At 45.3% G+C, this 20,801-nt stretch overlaps 1 protein-coding gene across 1 annotated transcript in view; it reads left to right on the top strand.

The window, feature by feature from the left end:
- Positions 1-672: 672 nt before the first annotated feature.
- Positions 673-20,801, top strand: part of cpne2 (copine 2) — a 48,013-nt gene continuing 27,884 nt past the window's right edge. The window contains exons 1-3 of the mRNA XM_008122328.3: positions 673-808; positions 12,812-13,008; positions 20,076-20,255. Of these exons, the coding sequence (XP_008120535.1) occupies positions 12,841-13,008; positions 20,076-20,255 (348 nt within the window). The 5' untranslated portion in view covers positions 673-808; positions 12,812-12,840. The remainder of the gene's footprint in view (positions 809-12,811; positions 13,009-20,075; positions 20,256-20,801) is intronic.

The raw sequence follows: 20,801 nt of genomic DNA, 5'->3' as shown, positions 1-20,801 counted from the left end.
AAACTTTGATTCTGTTGCCCTATTTCTCCATGAACCTGCCAGTGCTGGGTGGTCATCCGTCGGGAGGGCTTGGACTGTGTCTTCCTGCCTGGCAGAACGGGGTTGGGCTAGATGGCCCTTGGGAGTGCCTTCCAACTGGAGGAGACGTGGATTCAGTTTCCCCATGAACCTGCCAGTGCCCATCTGTCGGGAGGGCTTGGACTGTGTCTTCCTGCCTGGCAGAACGGGGTTGGGCTAGATGGCCCTTGGGAGTGCCTTCCAACTGGAGGAGACGTGGATTCAGTTTCCCCATGAACCTGCCAGTGCCCATCTGTCGGGAGGGCTTGGACTGTGTCTTCCTGCCTGGCAGAGCCATGGGGCTGGACTGGATGTCCCTTGGGGTCCCATTTCTAGGGCTGTCGAGCTCGGAGAGAAAGGGGCAAAGTCTCTTTTTCGAGAGCTCACTTGGAAGAGAAGGATCTTTCGGGCCAGAAAGAGGAAGCGGGGGGGGGGGGGGGCACGCGGGGGGAGGGGCGGGCCGAGGGGCGGGGTCCGCGCTCCCTCCTCCCTCCCTCCCTCCCTCCGGGATCGGGGCCAACGCCGAGGCCCGCCCCAGACTTGTTTTCGGGCCCCGAACGGAGCCGCAAAGGACGGAAGGACGGAAGGGAGGAAGGGAGGGAGGACGGGGCGAGGAGAGCGGGGGCCCCGCTGCCGCCGCCGCCGCCATGGTCTCCCTGGGAGCAGAGCCGCGCTGAGCGGGAGCGCGCCCTCGCCTCGCCGGGAGGGACACGGAGGCCGCCGAGGAAGAGGAGCCGCGCAGGACCCGCCGGTGAGTGAGTGGGTGAGTGAGTGAGTGAGTGAGTGCGCGGGGAGCCCGCGTGGAGCCCGTCCCTGCCCCTGCGCCCCAAGCGCCTCCCTCGCCCCAGGCTCCCCAAGACGTGCCCAAAACTCTCCGTGGCTCCCCAAAGCTGCCCAAAGCTCTCCGAGGATCCCCGAAGCTTCTCCGTGCGCCCAGGGCTCCCTAAAGCGCCCCCGAGGTTCCCCAAAGCTCCCTAAAGCTGTCCAAAGCTCTACAGAACTTCTCTGTGCACCCAAGCCGTGCCCGAAGCTCTCTAATGCTCCCCAAACCTCTCCAACACATTTCCCTGCGACCAGGGTTTCCGAAGCCCTGCCAAAAGCTTTCGAAGGCTCCCCAAAGTTGCCCAAAGTGTCTCCGTGGGCGCCCAAGCTCTGCCCAAGCTCCCCAAGGCTCCCCGAAGCATCTCCGTGCACCCAGGGCTCCCTAAAGCACCCCCGAGGTTCCCCAAAGCTCCCTAAAGCTGGCCAAGGCTCTCCAGAGCTCTCTGTGCGCCCAAGCCGTGCCCAAAGCCCCCCAAGGCTCCCCGAACCCTTTCCAAGGCTCCCTAAAGCTTCCCAAAGCTCTCCGAGGATCCCCGAAGCTTCTCCGTGCGCCCAAGGCTCCCCAAGCTGTTCCCAAAACTCTCTGTGGCTCCTCAAAGCTGCCCAAAGCTCTCCGAGGATCCCCGAAGCGTCTCCATGCGCCCAAGCCGTGCCCGAAGCTCTCTAATGCTCCCCAAACCTCTCCAACACATTTCCCTGCGCCCAGGGTTTCCGAAGCCCTGCCAAAAGGGTTGTATGTATTCCGGGCTGTATGGCCATGTTCCAGAAGTATTCTCTCCTGAGGCAAGGAAGGTTAATCTATATCTGTGGGAGGTCCAGGGTGTGAGAAGAGTTCTTTGTCAGTTGGAATGTTGTGTGAATGTTGTGAACCTGGACACAGTATATTATTTGAGAACACAGAAATGCTCAACCACTCCAACAACTATCATGCCAGACTACACAGAGAAGCCACTGAAATCCACAAGCATGTGGACAACGTCATCAGAAAGGAGGAAACCATGAAAATGAACAAAACCTGGCTCCCAGTATTAAAAAACTCAAAAATAAAAACAGTAGATGGGAAGCAACACTCTGAGGGCAGAGGAGCTCCAGGGATGACTAATGACTCTGAACAAAAGATGCCCCCCAGGCAAGAGACGAACCTTTCCAATGCTAATTAGAGTGATTAACTGCAACATTCACGCAACATTCCAACTGACAAAGAACTCTTCCGCACACCCTGGACTTCCCACAGATATATATTAACCTTCCTTGCCTAGTTTCTCCATGCCTCACAGCCTCTGAGGATGCCTGCCATAGATGTGGGCGAAACGTCAGGAGAGAATACTTCTGGAACATGGCCATACAGCCCGGAATACATACAACAACCATCTTTATTAATGACTTGGATGAAGGTTTAGAGGGCCTGCTTCTTATCAAGTTTGCAGGTGGGACCAAATCAGGAGGGAGGGCTAAGACTCCAAAGGACACAAAATGCCCTTAACAGGTTAGAGAGAGGCTTGGTCAAAGCTAACAAAATGAATTTCAGCAACAGCAAATGTAGGATGCTACACTTAGGCAGAAAAAAAAAGGAAATGCGAAGATACAGGATGGGTGATGCCTGGCTCCACAACAATACGCATGGAAAAGATCTTGGAGTCTTCGCAGACAAGTTGAACATGAGCCAAGAGTGTGATGTGGGAGGATAGTGTCGAGATCGAGGGAAGTCGTGGTGCTTCTCTCTTCTGCTTTGGCCAGACCTCTTTACCTGGAAGGCCGTGTCCAATTCTGGGCACCAGAGTTTAAGAGAGAGATTGACAAGCTGGAAGGTGTCCAGAGGAGGGTGACTAACATGATCAAATGTCTGGAGACCATGAATCCCCACGAGGAGCGTCTGAAAGAACTGGGCATGTTTAGCCTGCACAAGAGAAGGTTGAGAGGAGCCATGAGAGCCATGTATCAATATGTGAAAGGGTGTCAGAAGGAGGAGGGAGCAGGCTTGTTTTCTGCTGCCCTGGAGACTAGGACTCACCTGAATATTAGGAAGTACTTCCTGACTGTGTGAAGAGCTGTTCAGCAGTGGAACTCTCTGCCTCGGAGTCCGGTGGAAGCTCCTTCCATGGAAGCTTTTAAACAGAGGCTGGATGGCCATCTGTCAGGGGGCTTTGATTGTGCTTTTCCTGCATGGCAGGGGGTTGGACTAGATGGCCCATGTGGTCTCTTCCATTTCTGTTATTCCACGAGTCTATCCTTTCGCCCACCAAATGCAAGGCCTTCCATGGTGCTCTCTCCAGGTTTTCCCTGGACCCCATTCCTGCCCCAAAGGAAGCTCTTCCTCTGTCCCACCCATCTCACCCCACTACAAGGACCATCTAAATGCCCTCAAGCTACGTATGAGGATTTAGGTAACTTGGATCCTCAGCGGAAACAATCCCCACACATATCTCAGCACCTTCATCACGGAAAGGCTCCTTCTCATCCCTTAGCAGCAAGATATTATTCATTCCTCTTGTGACACTTGCAGAATTTCTATCGCGCTTGAACTGCTGCGGCTACTTTTTCTGGCATCCTCAGATTTGCAGAATTCAAAGCCATTGCAGTATTAGTCTGGAATACCAGGATGCAAAGGGATTTGTGTAACTCTGTAGAGATGAAAATCAGAACAAAGTTAGGAGCAGAAGCTTGAGTGTGTCTACAATGTACAATTGATGCAGTTTCACACCACTTTAACTGCCATGGCTCATTGCAGCACATTCCTGGGAGCATTAGTTTCTTTTGCAGAGAATGCTGAGCGTATCGTAAAACTACATCTCCCATCCATTGGGTTTTGTGGTCAAGCGAGATTTGAATTCCAGAGGTACAGCCCAATGCTCAAAACACTAATATTTTTGTTCAAAACTCAAGCCTTTTTCCACCAGCGGTGTGCCATTAAAGCTCAAAGGGCTCTTTGCAAAAAGATCTTAGTCAGTAAGGGATTTTTGGATGAATTGGCAGACCATAGATAGACTGAAGAGTATACGCTCCAGCTTGGATAGTGTTGCAGAAGACAAAGCTGGTTTGTCTGTTTTGGTACAAGCCTTGCATTGGCTGCAAAGAATTGGCATCAGCTCAATAAACCTGGGTTTGTTTATGGTCACAGGCAAACCCTGCAGAAAGGCAACTGTTTGCTTTCATTTGCCTCTCCAAGGATAGAATGTTTAAACCTCTGATACATCTTGCAATATTTTTTTCCAGTTGTTGCAAACCATTAAGTATCCATCCCATGAATTTGGTGTGTCTGTCTAAAACAAATTGAGAAGGGGTGAGATTCCCTACATCATTGGACAAAAGGAGTCTAAACCTTTACAGCATTCTCCATTATGCCGTTTTAGTTTTGAGGCTTCTGAGTTTGCCAAAAGACAGGCTGTAATATATCCAACCTGGAGTGCTAACTCCTACATTGTGATCTTAACATTTCTCAGCAAGAGGTGACATTTACAGCGCGTGCCGGGCGTACGTGTGCCGGGAATTAAGTTCTGCCAGAGTTTAGAGGGAGCTGATTTCTTCTTTTTTCTCAACGTGTTTGCCAAAGACTTCCAAGGGGGGCGTCGGCCTCTGACGGGCGCATCTGCACTGTAGAATTAATGCAGTTTGACATCACTTGAACTAATTGTGGCTCAGTGCTAGGACATGCTGGGAGTTGTAGTTTTTATTAGGTTGCTTGCCATCTCTGCCAAATAATGAAAGGACCTTGAAAACTTAAACTCCCAGGAGTCCATAACCATGGGTCATGGCAGTTCAAGGCCTATGGTTTGCATATTTGTATATTTTAAATTGTGTGGTCATACTTTTAATGTACCGTATATACTCGAGTATAAGCCGACCCGAATATAAGCCGAGGCACCTAATTTTACCACAAAAAAACTGGGAAAACATTGACTCCAGTATAAGCTGAGGGTGGTAAAATTCAAAAATAAAAATAGATACCTATAAAATTACATTAATTGAGGCATCAGTAGGTTAAATACTGTTTTCAGTGTTTTATTGTACAATGTTTTATGCTGATTTTATATTGGAAACCGCCCTGAGTCCCTTTCGGGAGAGAGGGCAGTATACAAATAAACTTTTACTTACTTACTTAAATGTTTTTGAGTATTTACATAAAGCTCAAATTTAAGATAAGACTGCCCAACTCTGATCAAATCATTATTCTCATCTTCTTCAATGTAAATGTGCTTATGTATCCTTTTAATAATAATAGAGTAAAATAATACATGTAATAATAACAATAGAGTAAAATAATACAAGTAATAAATAGAGTAAAATAATAAATGCAATAATAAGATCAGAGTGAAATAATAAATGTATTATTAATAATAATAAAATATAGTAAAATAAATGTAATAGTAGCAACAATAATAGAGAAAAATAATAAATGTAATAATACCAATAATAATAGAGAAAAAATAATAAATGTACCATATATTCTCGAGTATAAGCCGACCCAAATATAAGCCAACCAGGACCCTCACCCGAGTATAAGCCGAGGGGGGCTTTTTCAGTCTTAAAAAGAGGGCTGAAAAACTAGGCTTATACTCGAGTATATACAGTAAGCTGCTCTGAGTCTCCTTCGGGACAGAGAAAGTGAGGTATAAATACACATAATAATAATAATAATAATAATAATAATAATAATAATAATAATATAACAACAACAACAACGGATTGATTTTACAGTGTAGATGCATCCTTGTACACATTCAAGGACCAAAGGACTCCTTCCTCAGAAACAATGAAGATTTATCTATCTATCCATCTATCTCTATTTATCGGTCTGTCTATCTGCTGGCTGAAAACCAGGAACTTATGGGATAGAAAAACTTTTTTTGTTCCTGGTTTGAAAGTGTTATTTCTTGTTTAATCTTACAGTACTTAATTGAATGGCCTCCCTCAGGGGAGTGTGCTTGCTCCATCAATGTTTACACATTTACACAAATGACGAGCCACTTCCAGAAGGGACAGAGAGTTTAATCTACGTTGATGATTGTGCCATCACCGCTCAAGCAGGGAGCTCTGAAATGGTTGAACAGAAGCTCTCCGAAGCTATAGGTGCTCTTACTGCCTATGACAGAAAACTAGCTGATTCTTAATCCATCTAAAATGCAGACGTGTGCTTTTCACCTTCAGAACAGACAAGCATCTCAAGCTCTGAGGATGACCAAGAAAGGAATCCCATGGGAGCAATGCAGCACAACACACCTGGGAGTTACTCTGGACCGTGCTCTGGCTTACAAGAAGCAGTGCTTGGATATCAAGCAAAAAATGGGCGCTAGAAATAATATCATGTGAAAGCAGACTGGCACAACCTGAGGGCCACAACCACACAGTGAAGACATCTGCCCTTGCGCTTGGCTACTCTGCTGCTGTCAAGATAAATGTGTCCAGATGAAGGAGCATCAAGCCAACCATTGTCAGGCCCGCCTTCCACCTGGAACATGATGTTCTCACTGCAAAAGAACATGCGGATCCAGAATAGGCTTCTACAGTCACCTACGGACACACCGCCAAGACCCTGCACTTGGAAGGCAATCATACTCGACCACGAGTGATAGCAGATGATGATGATGATGATAACAATAATAATTCATGGATCTGGGCATCTACAGAAGTCCTGGGACCAAACCCAAGTGGATTCCAAGGGGTCATTGGTTAAAATATTTATAACCAGCTCACTATCCATGGATGCCGGGGCAGCGGGTGATAAAATCTATTTGGAAACATCAGCAACACTAAGAACGATGTTCAAAGCGGGCCTGCGCATCGATCCCGGATCCTCTCCTGACTGTGCTCTGGGACAAAGCGATGAAGCGCCGAATCCTTAGGATGAAACAAAGCCGGAATCATTATTTAACTCGCAGGGTGTTATTACTTTTGCCAAAAACTCAGCACCGCTGGGCCGTAAGTGATCATTATCCCCTCCGGCTCAGCGGTTCCACTCAGCAAGGCTGGCCTTTTCCGTAATTACAGCCTCCGAAGTGTGTGTCCCGAGGCTCCCTTCCCTTCCACCCCACCCCACAGTTTCATCTTCTCTGCAAAGTTTACGGCGAGGACACCTCGAACCCGAGGCTGGTTTCCTCCGCTTTCCGCCTCCAAAGCTTCCTTGGTCGCTTTATTTTTTTTCCAACTAAGAAAAGCAGGATGTGTTCTATTTTTAGCTCCCCAAAGTCCATCACAATCGAAGGTGAGTGGGCGTCAGAGCAGGCGCTGGCCTTTTGTCGTCTCCCCCTCCCTCCCCCCCAAAAAAAACCCTCTTGCTTTTTGGTGCTTTTTCCAAAGCTTTGATGCTGAACCTCAGCGCCGTCTCCGCATTTCCCTCTTTCCACAAAGGCTGTTTTTGTTGTGTGTGTGTGTGTGTGGGGGGGGGGGGGTGATGCGTGATGTGTTCTGGATTCCTGTGTTTTATTATGGCTACAAAAAATGTGTGTGGCATTTCGCTTCTTCATTTGTTTCCATCCCCAAAACTGATTTGAGCAGGATTCTTTAGACTGTTAGAGCGCTGGGTCGCTGTGAGTTTTCCGGGCTGCCTGGCCATGTTCCAGAAGCATTCTCTCCTTAAGTTTCACCCACATCTATGGCAGGGATCCTCAGGGGTTGTGAGCGCTGTCTCTTTTTGTCCTCAAAACATCTTCATGAGAAAATCTTAACAGCCGCTTTGCTGGAAGATCTAATGGCAATGATTGAGAGGTGAAGTTAATTGAAAAACTGTGGAACGGTTTTGCATTCGGAGTGCATCCACACTGTCTAATGAAGGCAGTTTGACACCCCTTATGCTTATTTCATAGAATCCTAGAGTTGGAAGAGACCTCACAGGCCCTCCAGTCCAACCCCTTTCTGCCAAGAAGCAGGAACATTGCATTCAAAGCTCTCCCGACAGATGGCCACCCAGCCTCTGTTTCAAAGCCTCCACCACACTCCGCAGCAGAGAGTTCCACTGCTGAACAGCTCTCACAGTGAGGAAGTTCTTCCTGAGGTTCAGGTGGAATCTCCTTTCCTGTAGTTTGAAGCCATTGCTTCCTAATCTCCAGGGCATCAGAAAGGAAGCTTGCTCCCTCTTCCATATGACTTCCCCTCTGTCACATCTTGATCCATGGCCTTCATCATGTCTCCTCTCTCTCAGCCTTCTCTTCTGCAGGCTAAACATGCCCGGTTCTTTAAGCCGCTCCTCATAGGGATTCTTGTTCTCCGGACCTTTGATCCTTTGAGTCTCCCTCTTCCTCTGGACACATTGCAGCTTGTCGACATCTCCTTTAAATTGCGTTGGCTGGAACTGGACACAGTGTGATTCCAGATGGTGTGGTCCGAACAAGGCAGAAGAGAAGAGAGCATGGGGAGCAGGACTTCCATCCCTGGATCTCGGCACCATATTCGGCTGGAGTTACACTTACAAAATGCACCTGTTCCGACTTACATAAAAATTCAACCCAAGAGCAAACCTACAGAACTGGTCTTGTTTGTAATGTGGGAACTGCCTGCACTTTGTCCGACTTGAGATTTCAAACTCCAAGAGCAGAAAGGCCACAAATTCTCCCCTTCCCCCATAAGTAAATTTTAGCAACTAATTAGCCAGCTGAGCTAATTTACTACTGGCTATAAATTTACTCAGTCAAGGCCATTGCAGAATGGGTAGCAGGCCCGTTACCAGAAAAAAAATATATTAGGGAGGGGTTGAAACGTCCCCTGAGATAATTTTTCAGGCCGTGTCTCCTGATGTGGGATGAGATCTCAGCAAGGCTTTTTCAAATAACCTGGGCAACGCCAGTAGTTATTAAATAAAATAGACACAAATAAAATTATTATTATTATTATTTGCCATCAGGACAAATGCAATTAAGGCCAAGATCGAAAAATCAGCTGATGACCCAAAATGCAGACTGAGCAAGGAAACCGACGAAACCATGGATCATATCCTCGGCTGCTGTAAGAAAATCGCACAGACAGACTACAAACAGAGGCACAACTCTGTGGCCCAAATGATTCATTGGAACTTATGCCTCAAGTACCACCTCCCAGCAGCAAAGAACTGGTGGGATCACAAACCTGCAAAAGTATTGGAAAATGAGCACACAAAGATACTGTGGGACTTCCGAATCCAGACTGACAAAGTTCTGGAACACAACACACCAGACATCACAGTTGTGGAAAAGAACAAGGTTTGGACCATTGATGTTGCCATCCCAGGTGACAGTCACATTGACGAAAAACAACAGGAAAAACTCAGCCACTATCAGGACCTCAAGATTGAACTTCAAAGACACTGGCAGAAACCAGTGCAGGTGGTCCCGGTGGTGATGGGCACACTGGGTGCCGTGCCAAAAGATCTCAGCCGGCATTTGGAAACAATAGACATTGACAAAATTACGATCTGCCAACTGCAAAAGGCCACCCTACTGGGATCTGCACGCATCATCCGAAAATACAGTCCTAGACACTTGGGAAGTGTTCGACTTGTGATTTTGTGATACGAAATCCAGCATATCTATCTTGTTTGCTGTGTCATAATAAAATAATAATAATTATTATTATAATTATAATAATAAAGACCTCCAGTCTAAGATTAGGCATTTTAGGTGGGATATTTCACCTGAGGTTTCCAGTGCAGAATGATCTCAAACAAAGACGGCAAGGATATTGGGAAATATACGACACTTTTCCTAGTCCAAAATCCCAGAGTTGAGCGAGAAAATGCTCTGTGCCTTCAACTGGTCTGCGGTCTTGTACTGAAGGCATATCACCATATTTGAAAATCCCATTGGAAGACATACATGGAAGTGGTTTGGTTTTTCTGCAGAGTTCCTATAGAGAAAACATGGCAAAAAAGGGAGGAAAAAGGTGTCTTTTTCCCAATCGGAGATCACAGGGCGGGAGAGGAGCGTGAGTGGGATGGAGCCGTGGGAGAAGTCCCAACCCGTGTCCGTGACTCAGACAGACGAACTGGCAAGCGGAGCAGCTGTTGTTTTTACTACCAGGTGTAGGCTGGCAACGCGTGAACGGAAAGCACTCGTAAGAGAAGTCTGTGTCCTTGTAGTAAAAGGATGGGGAAAGGGGAGGGGGGGCTTCTGCCAAGTATGTATATTTCTCCCTTATGAGGACCCAAGTCAATTCGGAGGCATCTATAAAAATAAAATTATTATTTATGTGACCTCATTTGTTTTATGATTTGTTTTATTGTCGATTGACTTGCTTTATTGCTATGTTTTTATATTGCCTGAAGTCTGGCCCTGGCCCCATGTAAGCCACTCCGAGTCCCTTCAGGGAGATGGGGCAGGGTATAAAAATAAAATTATTATTATAAATTATTATATCTACACCATAGAATTAATTCAGTTTGACTCAATTTTGGATACATTTACACTAAAATTAGAGTAGTTTTGCCCAGCTTTGGGTGCATCTGTATTGTCAAATCAATCCAGTTTGGCCCAACTTTGGGTGTATCTACACTGTAGAATTAATCCTGTTTGAGCCAATTTGGATACATCTCCTACTGTAGAATTAATACAGTTTGGCCCTGCTTTGGATACATCTGTGCAGCAGAATTGATATACCGTAGTTCGGCCCAACTTTGGGTGCATTTACACTGTAGAATTAATATAGTTTGACCCCCCCCCTTTGTATACACTGTAGATTTAATGCAGTTTGATCCCATTTTCAGCTCATGCTGCAGGTTGATTAGTAGCCAGCTGCAATAAGTCACTATGACCAAGAGGTCATGAGTTCAAGGCCAACCCCAACCATTAAAATAAAAAATAGCCCCTGCTTGTTGTTGACCCAAGCAACCCGAAAGATAGTTGTATCTATCAAGTAGGAAATTTAGGTACCACTATGTGGGGAGGCTAATTTAACTAATTTGCGACACCATAAAAAATAATCCAGCAGTGTTTGGAATGAGGAAGTATCCAAGAACTCGACGTCACAGTAGATAATGAAGCCGCTGCTCCCTTGTGGCCAGAATCGAGCATGCCCTCAGGAAGCTGGAAGCTGGAGAAGGTTAAATTGCCTCTGTGTCTGTCTCTGTCTCTATGTTCAGATGACATTGAATGTTTGCCTTGTATGTGTACAATGTGATCCGCCCTGAGTCCCCTTCGGGGTGAGAAAGAAGGGCGGAACATAAATACTGTAAATAAACAAATAAACACACTGTAGAATTAATATAGTTTGGCCCCATTTTGGATACTTCTACGCTGTAGAAGTAATACTGTTTGAGCCGATTTGGATACATCTCCCACCGTAGATTTAATGCCGTTTGACCCAACTTTGGGTGCATCTACACTGTAGGATTAATACAGTTTGGCACCACTTTAACTGCCATGGGTCAATGCAATGGAATCAAAGGTGTTGTAGTTCAGTAGTTCAGTTTTGCCTCTTTGGCAAAAAAGGCTAAAAGTTCAACTTCTATGATTTTTTAGCATTGCGCCCTGGCCATTAAAGTGGTGCCAAACTGCGTTAATTCTGCAGTGTAGACGCGCCCTTAGACCTCTCCCTCCCAGAGGGATGGCTCCTGCCCATTCAGCTGTGCTGAATTTGTTTTTGGAGTGGAAAAAAGAGGCAAAAGTGCTATAAATAGAACAAACCTGCTTATTTGAAGCCTTGGTTCCGCATAAGGTGTAATTAAAACAAATAATAATGCTAGGTGGAAACATCGCACTGGTCTGGGATATTTTTTTTTGAAAGAGAGAATGCAAAGGATAAGATGGTAATCTTGCATTGGATGACATCAACCATTTTACCCATGTACTGCCTTACTGATAACACTAATAATGACTTACCATAAGTCTCAACAGCATATCTGCAGGTGCATCTACACTATAGAATTCATGCAGCTTGACACCACTTTAACCGTTTTGCAGGCTCAATGCAGCCTCACAAACTTTGTGCATGTATTTTCCTACTTTGCATTGATGTTTAAGGGATGAGCTTGCAGCGCTGCCTAGTTTGGAGAAAGTCAGCAAAGCCCATTAAAAAACAACAAAGCCAGCGGACCTGATGGGATCTCCGCTGAAATCTTTAAAGAGAGTGGACCTGAGTGGACATAACAACTCCACAAACTAGTCTTGTGCGGTCTGCATAACATTTGCAATCGTGCGTGAAAATTAGGCAGGAGAAGCATCTTTATTCGGGATTTTGCCATATTTTCTGCATTGTTTTCTCTTGCTAAATGGCAGAGTTAAGCTTTGATGTCAGTTTGAACAAGTCTGTACTGTCTTGCATTATGCGGAAATGAATACACAAATTAGTGGTTTTGATGGATGTTGGAGCAAATATTTGTCTTTGCAATTTCAGCGTCTGAATATGGTTGTGTTTCAGATGGGGCCCTTCATTAGATTACTCTCATAGATGCAAAACAGATGTCCAGTTGGACATTTACTGGGCATCCATTGCACTACCTAACACGATGTTGAGTGAGTGAGCTTGTTTGCTGTGGACTCGTCTTGCTGGTATCCGCAGGCTCATTATCCGACAAAATGCGTTCCCTCTATGCATTTTCTAGGTCCTCCAGCACCCGTCTATGATTACGTTTTAATAATACTAAATATTACTTGGTTTTGAACTATGGAAGAGCTAGTTCATACAGTATTTTATGTAGTATTTTAAGGATTTTAGTGGTGTATTTCGTATTGTATTTAATAATCTGGTTTTTATGTGTATATTTATTTGTTTGTCCTGTAAATGAAAGACCTAGGTATGTGAAAGCATTAAATAAACTACATTTGATCAAATATGTCTTCTGTGGGCATTTGCTATGTCCTGCAGCACCCTTCTGCGGTCTTCTTGGGCCAGAAGAATTGGGGACCGGTATCGTCCTTGCCTTGTGTATCCATCTGTGCAAAGTCTGGGAACGTATTCCCTGCAAATACTGCTTTGCTCCCCTGACAGTGCTAGTTATGTATGGAGTGAACTTGGCTTTTCTTCCTCGCAGATTGCCAGGAGCTGCTGCTGCCGGAGCCAATGGCCTACACCACCGGCTCTCCGCCTTCGCCGCCCGTCGGGCCCCAATATTGCGTCTGCAAAGTCGAACTCTCCGTCTGCGGCCAAAACCTTCTCGATCGCGATGTGACCTCTAAATCTGACCCTTTCTGCGTCTTATTTCTGGAAGTCGATGAAAAATGGACGGAGGTAAGGCCCCCCAAAGCTTGGAGATGATGTTTCCGTCATGGGTTAAAGAAACGAACTAAACACCTGCTGGGTAGACATCCTCCCGAAGCTGCGCAGGGGCAGAGTCTTTATCTGTAGTTGGCAGAGATTTATGGCAAGAAGTTCTTTCTTTCTAGCTGTGCGCAGGCCGCATGGCAGCAAGGGCCAGGCCGCGGCGGGAAGGACCAGGCCGTGCGGGAGGTGTGGCCAGGCCGCGCAGGCCGCATGGCAATAAGGCCCAGGCTGCGGCAGGAAGGCCCGTCCTGAAGGTGAAGGAGGCGGAGGGTGGTGCCACCCTCCCGGGGGCCTCGATGGCGCCCCCGGGACAGTGGCGCCACAGGCAAATGTCTAGATGGCCTGGCAGTTGGACTGCCTCTGACGCAGCCTGAGCCACATGCACCATGAATGGACTTTCTCGCAGCCACCACACCAGAGGCACTCCCAAGTGGCCAGCTTCTGCTCAAAGGAAATTTAGCATCATGCCAAGCTTGTTTGTATGTTTTTTATATACATTATAATTGTATGTATATCAATTCGCTTTAAAATTCCATGAAAAGTGATCCAAAACCTGGAATGGATTTGGTGCCCACCAAGATGGGATCCACCAGCCTCTGCAGCCAAAATGGCATTGGCAGAATTACCGGCTTTGTTTTTCTTTGGATGGTAATGCCAGAGAATGACATTTAAATGTTTCTTTGGCTTGTAAATGGACCTCTGGAAATTTCGAATCGAATCAGCACTTAACCCTAGAAACCCACTGGATGACTTTGGGCAATTTATACTCTCTTAAATTTGGCAAATCCTCTCCGAACAAATGCTTCTGGAACATGGCCATACAGCCTGGAAAACATACAACAACCCAGTACAGTGAAAGCGCATGCCTGATACACCCAAATCTGAATACTGGGGGAGGGTTTTTTTTGGGAGGAATAGACCTCGATTTCTGGAAATTGTAGTTCACCTACAACAAGAGAAACTGTTCCAGGCTCAATGATGAGTCCAGGATCACTCCCAAGCTGCGAATATTGCCAGGGACCTTGCAAAACTAGAACTCCCAGGATCGCCTAGCAATGAGCCACGGCAGTTCAAAGTGGTGCCATACTGCATTAATCCTGCAGTGTGGATGCAATCATCTGGCCAAACAGTTGAACAGATGATGGTGATAATAATAATAATAATAATAATACTCAACCGTTATCAGGACCTCAAGATTCCCGGTGGTGGTCCCGGTGGTGATCGGCACATTGGGTGCCGTGCCAAAAGATCTCAGCTGGCTTTTGGAAACAATAGACATTGACAAAATTACGATCTGCCAACTGCAAAAGGCCACCCTGCTGGGATCTGCGCACATCATCCGAAAATACATCACACAGTCCTAAACACTTGGGAAGTGTTCGACTTGGGATTTTGTGATATGAAATCCAGCATATAGATCTCATTTGCTGTGTTATACTGTGTCCTTCTGTCAATAATAATAATAATAATAATAACAATAATAATAATTATTCAAAATGAAGCCTAGGGATGGGCGTGCGTGGTGCCGGAATGCATTAACCCCACTCTGGGGAGTGTGAAGAGGCTGCAAGTAACACTCCGTTCTGAGTCGGGCGCTGCTCTGTAATTACGACTAATGTGGTTCCGATTATTATCTGGAGGCTCTCCTCCCAAATGCACACGGAGGGAGGGATGGTGTTGGAGGAGATTGCGTGATTCTGCTCCGCTTTTCCTCCTCCCCTGACAGCTGCTCTGCCGTTACTTACTGTTCCCTCTCCCGACCAACCTTCCCTGTATTTTTAGCCAAAGAATTAACATAGTGTTGATATTGTTGTGCATTTCCGAACATTTCTCTTTATTTTATTTTTTTACGGTTTGGCAGAGCATCATGGTTGTTTTTCTTCCCTATCGACGTGCCCGTTCCTTTCCGATATCTCCTGCCTGGACCAATATGTCACTTTTTAATATTAAGTTGGTGTGATATTTCTACTTGTTTGCAAATGGGATCCAAAGCATAGGGAATTGTCAGATTGGCAATGTTTGATTAAACTTTGGAACTCACTGCCACAGGATGCGGCCACAGCTACCAACTTAGTTTTGAAAGATAACACTATGTAACAAAATTCGAAAAACTGTTTGTTCTTGGCTTGAAAGTGTTATTTCCTGTTTAATTGTTCTGTCCCTACTTTGAATGTACAGTAGAGTCTCACTTATCCAACATTCGCTTATCCAACGTTCTGGATTATCCAACACATTTTTGTAATCAATATATTCAATATATCGTGATATTTTGGTGCTAAATTCGTAAATACAGTAATTACTACATAGCATTACTGCGTATTGAACTACTTTTCCTGTCAAATTTGTTGTATAACATGATGTTTTTGTGCTTAATTTGTAAAATCATAACCTGATTTGATGTTTAATAGGCTTTTCCTTAGTCCCTCCTTATTATCCAACATATTTGCTTATCCAACGTTCTGCTGGCCCATTTATATTGGATAAGTGAGACTCTACTGTATGTAGTTGTTCTACTCCAGAAACTTCTTTTTTGTTGCCACAAAGTAGGTTGAATTGGTTGAGACTCGATGAGATATTAACTGAAAAATCGTAAGAAAATGTGCTGCAAGATGTCCTTCCCACAAAAGCAAAATTTTTGCAGTTTGACAAAACTTTCCCCTTGTTTTTATGATAGAACCAATTAGGAAATGACATTGATAACCCAGGAACAAAATCCTGTTACATAGTGCAATGGATGCCACTAAATGCCCGAGTGGACATCTGTTTTGCGTCTATGAGACTGACCTAATGAAGGGCCCCATTTGAAACAGAAACATATTCAGAGGCTGGAGTTGCGAAGGCAAATATTTGCTCCAACATCCATCAAAACAACTCATTTGTTTATTCATTTCCACATAACATTGATCAAATGTTGTTACATAGTGTAATAATGACAATAACAGTAATAAGCTGTGCGAATGCCACACTTGATGCAGAAGGATATCGCCAGGACCTTAAGCCTGCAATGATCCCAGTTGGCACGCTTCGTTCCCACGCAAAGCGCTTCTCGGCTGGAAGGTTTGGCTCCTGGAGGAACACATTCCAGCGCCTGATTTTTCCACTCCGAAGCAAGCCTTGACTTGAAATCCTGCGGCTGAATTACACACGAGGAAGGAGGGAAGGGGCTCGAGAGCCACAAGGGCTGAAATGAAACCATGGCCCCGTATTCCGTTCATTGCAAAATGTGGCATTGTGAGCGGTGCACACCGTTTAGATTGACATGAGCGCAAATGAGGAAAGGGAGAGGGAAAGAAAGCACGATATGCATGCAGCCTGGCCTCTCTTGCCTGGAGTATTCCTCTGTTTGGAACAGGCACTTTGGTTGTTTGCTGTCTGGAGTTCCCTTGTTTCTGAGTGTTGTTATTTTTTTACCGGTAACCAGATATTGTTCATTTTCGTGGTTTCCTCCCTTCTGATGAAATTGTCCACGTGCTTGGCACAGAAAAGCCAATGAAATCCACAAGCACGTGGGCAATTTCAACAGAAAGGAGGAAACCATGTAAATGAAGAAAATTATAGAGGAATACTCCAGGCAACAGAGGCCGGGCCACTTCTATGCAGACATCGTCACTGATGGATTTGGCAGCTTCATGGGGACTCAGTGCTATTCCAGCTTGTTCGTTGCAACATCCACACTTGCTTCAAAGAGACAAGGATTCCTTTTCCCACCCTGGGTATTCCAGATATATATATATACACTCCACTTGCCTCACCTCCAACAGACCTCAGAAGATGCCATTAGCCACAGAAGCAGGTGAAATGTTAGAAGGGGGAATGCTACTAGAACAGCCCGAAAAGCTCACAGCAACCCGTGGGGTGTTTTTGGTGACTTTTCAGGAAAGCAGTGGCACTTTGTGGCCCGTTTGTGACCTGGGGCTCCACATTGCTGTCCGGAGGCCTCCCTCGCTCTGAAAGGCAGCTCTGTTTGTGCAGACGACACCACGTTGCCACAACACCTTCCCTCACATTCCAGGAAAACCGGGCTACGGAGTAAGCACAGCGTGTGAAATGCAAACTTCACCTCCCAGATTTTGACTCCAGCACAAACGCCTTTCTGTGTCTCTGGGTGTGGCTTCCAAGCGCAAACAGGATTCTGGCGGTCAAGAAGAAGCCCCAAAAGAGAGAAACTGGCCAAAACTCTCACCTTGGGCGACCTTGACCACCTTTTGGACAACAGTCTTTTCTCTCTAGAGCTGGCATGGCCTGGATGTTAGATTTCTGTGTCCCGTCTACACTGTACTGTTATAGCATTATAGTGTTGCTAGCTGTGCCCGGCCATGCGTTGCTGTGGCTTATGGGAATGCTTTGTTGGCCAGGTGGAATAGCAGTGAATAGCCTTGCAACCTCAAAAGCCTGAACCCTGGCTGGACCCCGGTGCCATTGTGGCTGAGGGGATGCTAGGAGATGAAGTGGGCGGGGCCTAAAGGGGCAGGGCCTACCCTTCTGACCAGCAACTGGGGTTGAAAACGGTTCTTCCTCGTTCTCTAATTTGGACTTTATTTTCCAGGTTTTTTGTTTGAAAGACACAGATTGGATGACTATGTCTTTTGTGGCCAAATATGGTGTGATTTGGTTCAGTGGTTTTGTTGTTTACTCAATCCTACAAACGTACATTACATTTTTATACATAGAGATTATAGATTGGGCATCTCTTACCGAGAATTTGGAAATCTCAAATGCAGGCGGTCTTGAAGTTATGAACAAGATTGGTTCTGTAGGCTTGTTCTTAAGTTGAATTTGTTTCTAAGTCAGGACAGGGACTTTGTAAAGTGTGATGCCAGCCGTAGCCCTCACCCCACCTTCCTTTCAGTCTTGACTCTGCAATTTTCTCTTCCTTTTCTTTGCGTCAGCTGTGCCTTTAGTTGTGCTTTGCAGGCCACCCTTGGCCCCATAAGTCTGGGAGAAGGGGCCGGAAAAGGGATTTCTGAGCCTTCTGGCTCTCTTTTCCTTTAGTCTTCCCTCCCTTTGAGTCCCACAAACAGAATTCTCGCTGAATGGATGCCAGCGAGGCAGATGGAAGCAAAAGTTACACTGCGAACAAGAAAGACAGACAGATCCTGGGAGCGAGCAACTGATGCTCAAGGCAACCGTTTCGGCAGTTTGCAAGGTGTGGGAGGCGGAAAGAGAGCGCTTGGCTCCTGCCTTTGAATGCGTTGGATTTAGAAATGAGCAGGCAGAAGGGAAGGAAGGACGGACGGGGGAAAGGGAACATCTCTTTCAAACCCAGGAAACCAGTTTTGCATTGCATTGAATGATCAAATTTGCAGAACTGAAGGCCTTGTTTTTTGCGTTGTTGTTGTTGTTCTTCTTCTTCTTCTTCTTCTTCTTCTTCTTCTATTCACTCCATGATTTAAAGGATCTCTCCAAGGTGCTGAAATCTATCCCCCAAATAAGTTTAGGGCCTTGGATAACTTAAACCCACTCTCTCTCAAGATCTATCCAGGGACCTAAACTTATTTGGGGGATAAATTTCAGTACTTTGGAGAGATCATTTTGAGCGTAGAGTGGCTCTAATAATAAAAATAAATAACACTATCATGTTACATAGTGTAATAAAATAAATCTAATAATAATAATAATAATAATAATAATAATAATAATAATAATAACTGGGTTATGTCGTGTAATAAAAATATAATAAATCTAATAATAATAATAATAATAATAATAATAATAATAATCTGCACGCATCATCCAAAAATACATCACACAATCCTAGACACTTGGGAAGTGTTCGACTTGTGATTTTGTGATACGAAATCCAGCATGTCTATCTTGTTTGCTGTGTAATAATAAAATAATAATAATAATAATAATAATAATAATAATAATAATAATAATAATAATAATAATAATAGTAGTAGTAGTATCCCACTGCTCTTTGTCCCTCCTCTTCCAATCTGATTGATTGGGATTGCAACTCTCACCATCCCACTGACACAAACACACAAAACCAGAACATTGGGGAGAAAGTCCCAGTTTCTCAGCTTTGCTTGTGAAGGATTCGCTGTTGCAGAGGTCGGCCAAAAGTCAGCTGAATTCATGTGAGAAGAAGCTTGGAAAGGGATGGTAATGGAAATATTTAGTGAGTCAACCCCGGCTGAGTTGGCATTTCTCATCTGGGAAGATGTGTAATTTCGTTGCCTCCAATAACACAACTCAGCAAACCTGGATCTCGACAGAAGGCACCATTTGCCAGCTGCAACTCCCTGGATCTGTTGCGCCAGAAAAGTGAACGGCTCAACCCTCTGGGTTGCGTTGACCACACTTCCCAGCAGCCCTGGCCTCCGGGGGAATGATGGGAGTTGCAGTCCATAAGATCTGGAGAACTGCATGAATTCCATCTATTTCTGTGTTGTCGAAGGCTTTCATGGCCGGGATCACAGGGTTGTTGTATTTTTTCCAGGCTGTCTGGCCATGTTCCAGAAGCATTCTCAACTGACATTTCGCCCATATCTATGGCAGACATCCTCAGAGGTTGTGAGGTATGGAGAAACTAAGCAAGGAAGGTTTATATATCTGTGGAAGCTCCAGGGTGGGAGAAGACTCTTGTCAGTTGGAGGCCAGTGTGAATGTTGTAGTTAATCACCTTGATTAGCATTGAATAGCTTCATATCCTGGCTTCTTCCTGCCTGGGGGCATCCTTTGTTTGGAGTCGTTAGCTGCCCCTGGTTGATTCATGTCTGGAACTCCTCTGTTTTCTGAGTGTTGCTTCTTATTTACTGTTCTGATTTTTGAGTTTTTTAATACTGGGAGCCAGATTTTGTTCATTTTCATGGTTTCCTCCTTTCTGTTGAAGTTGTCCACATGCTTGCGAATTTCAATGGCTTCTCTGTAGGTCTGACATGATAGCTATTGGAGTGGTTGAGCATTTCTGTGTGGAACCCGCGGCCTCTGTTTCCTTCCTTAAATGGTGAGACAAGATGCATTGGTCCTCAGCAACATCGTGGGCAGCCGTCCACTCGCTTGCTCAGCCGCCTTCCCTCTTTTTGCAGATCGACCGGACGGAAACGGCCGTGAACAACCTCAACCCGGCTTTCTCCAAGAAGTTCATTGTCGAGTTCCGCTTCGAGGAGGTTCAGAAGCTGAAATTTGCTCTGTTTGACCAGGACAAGTCCAGCACGCAGCTCTACGAACACGACTTCCTGGGGGAGTTTTCCTGCACTTTGGGCTCGGTAGGTTTCCCTGCGGATGCCGCGAAAGGCCCTTCGGCTCCTGGCATACGTAGTCCGGCTGTGCAAAGCTTCGGGGGTCCGTTTCGTAATTCGGACATTTGTATTATTCATTAATACAAATCTTCGAATTACTAATCAGAATAGGCCCTCCCCCCCTCCGAAGCATTAAGAATCTAAACAGAAGCCTCAGAAATTTTCAGAGAGATTACCGTATATACTTGAGTATAAGCCATGTTTTTCAGCCCCTTTTAGGGCTTATACTTGAGCGAGGGTCCTGGCTGGCTTATATTAGGGTCAGCTTATACTTGAGTATAGAGGTAATCAGAGTTGGACAGTCTTATCTTATTAAAGTCTTATTAAATTACAGTTTTATGTAAATATTCAAAAACATATAACTCAATGATGCCTCAATTAATGTAATTTTATTAGTTTTTTATTTTTATTTTTGAACTTGATCAGTAGCTGTTGCATTTCCCACCCTTGGCTTATACTCAAGTCAATAAGTTTTCCCAGTTTTTTGTTGTAAAATTAGGTGCCTCGGCTTCT

This window comes from Anolis carolinensis, unplaced genomic scaffold (assembly GCF_035594765.1).
Source record: "Anolis carolinensis isolate JA03-04 unplaced genomic scaffold, rAnoCar3.1.pri scaffold_9, whole genome shotgun sequence".
Classification (NCBI taxonomy): Eukaryota; Metazoa; Chordata; class Lepidosauria; order Squamata; family Dactyloidae; genus Anolis; species Anolis carolinensis.
This window is presented reverse-complemented; position numbering and strand designations above follow the sequence as displayed.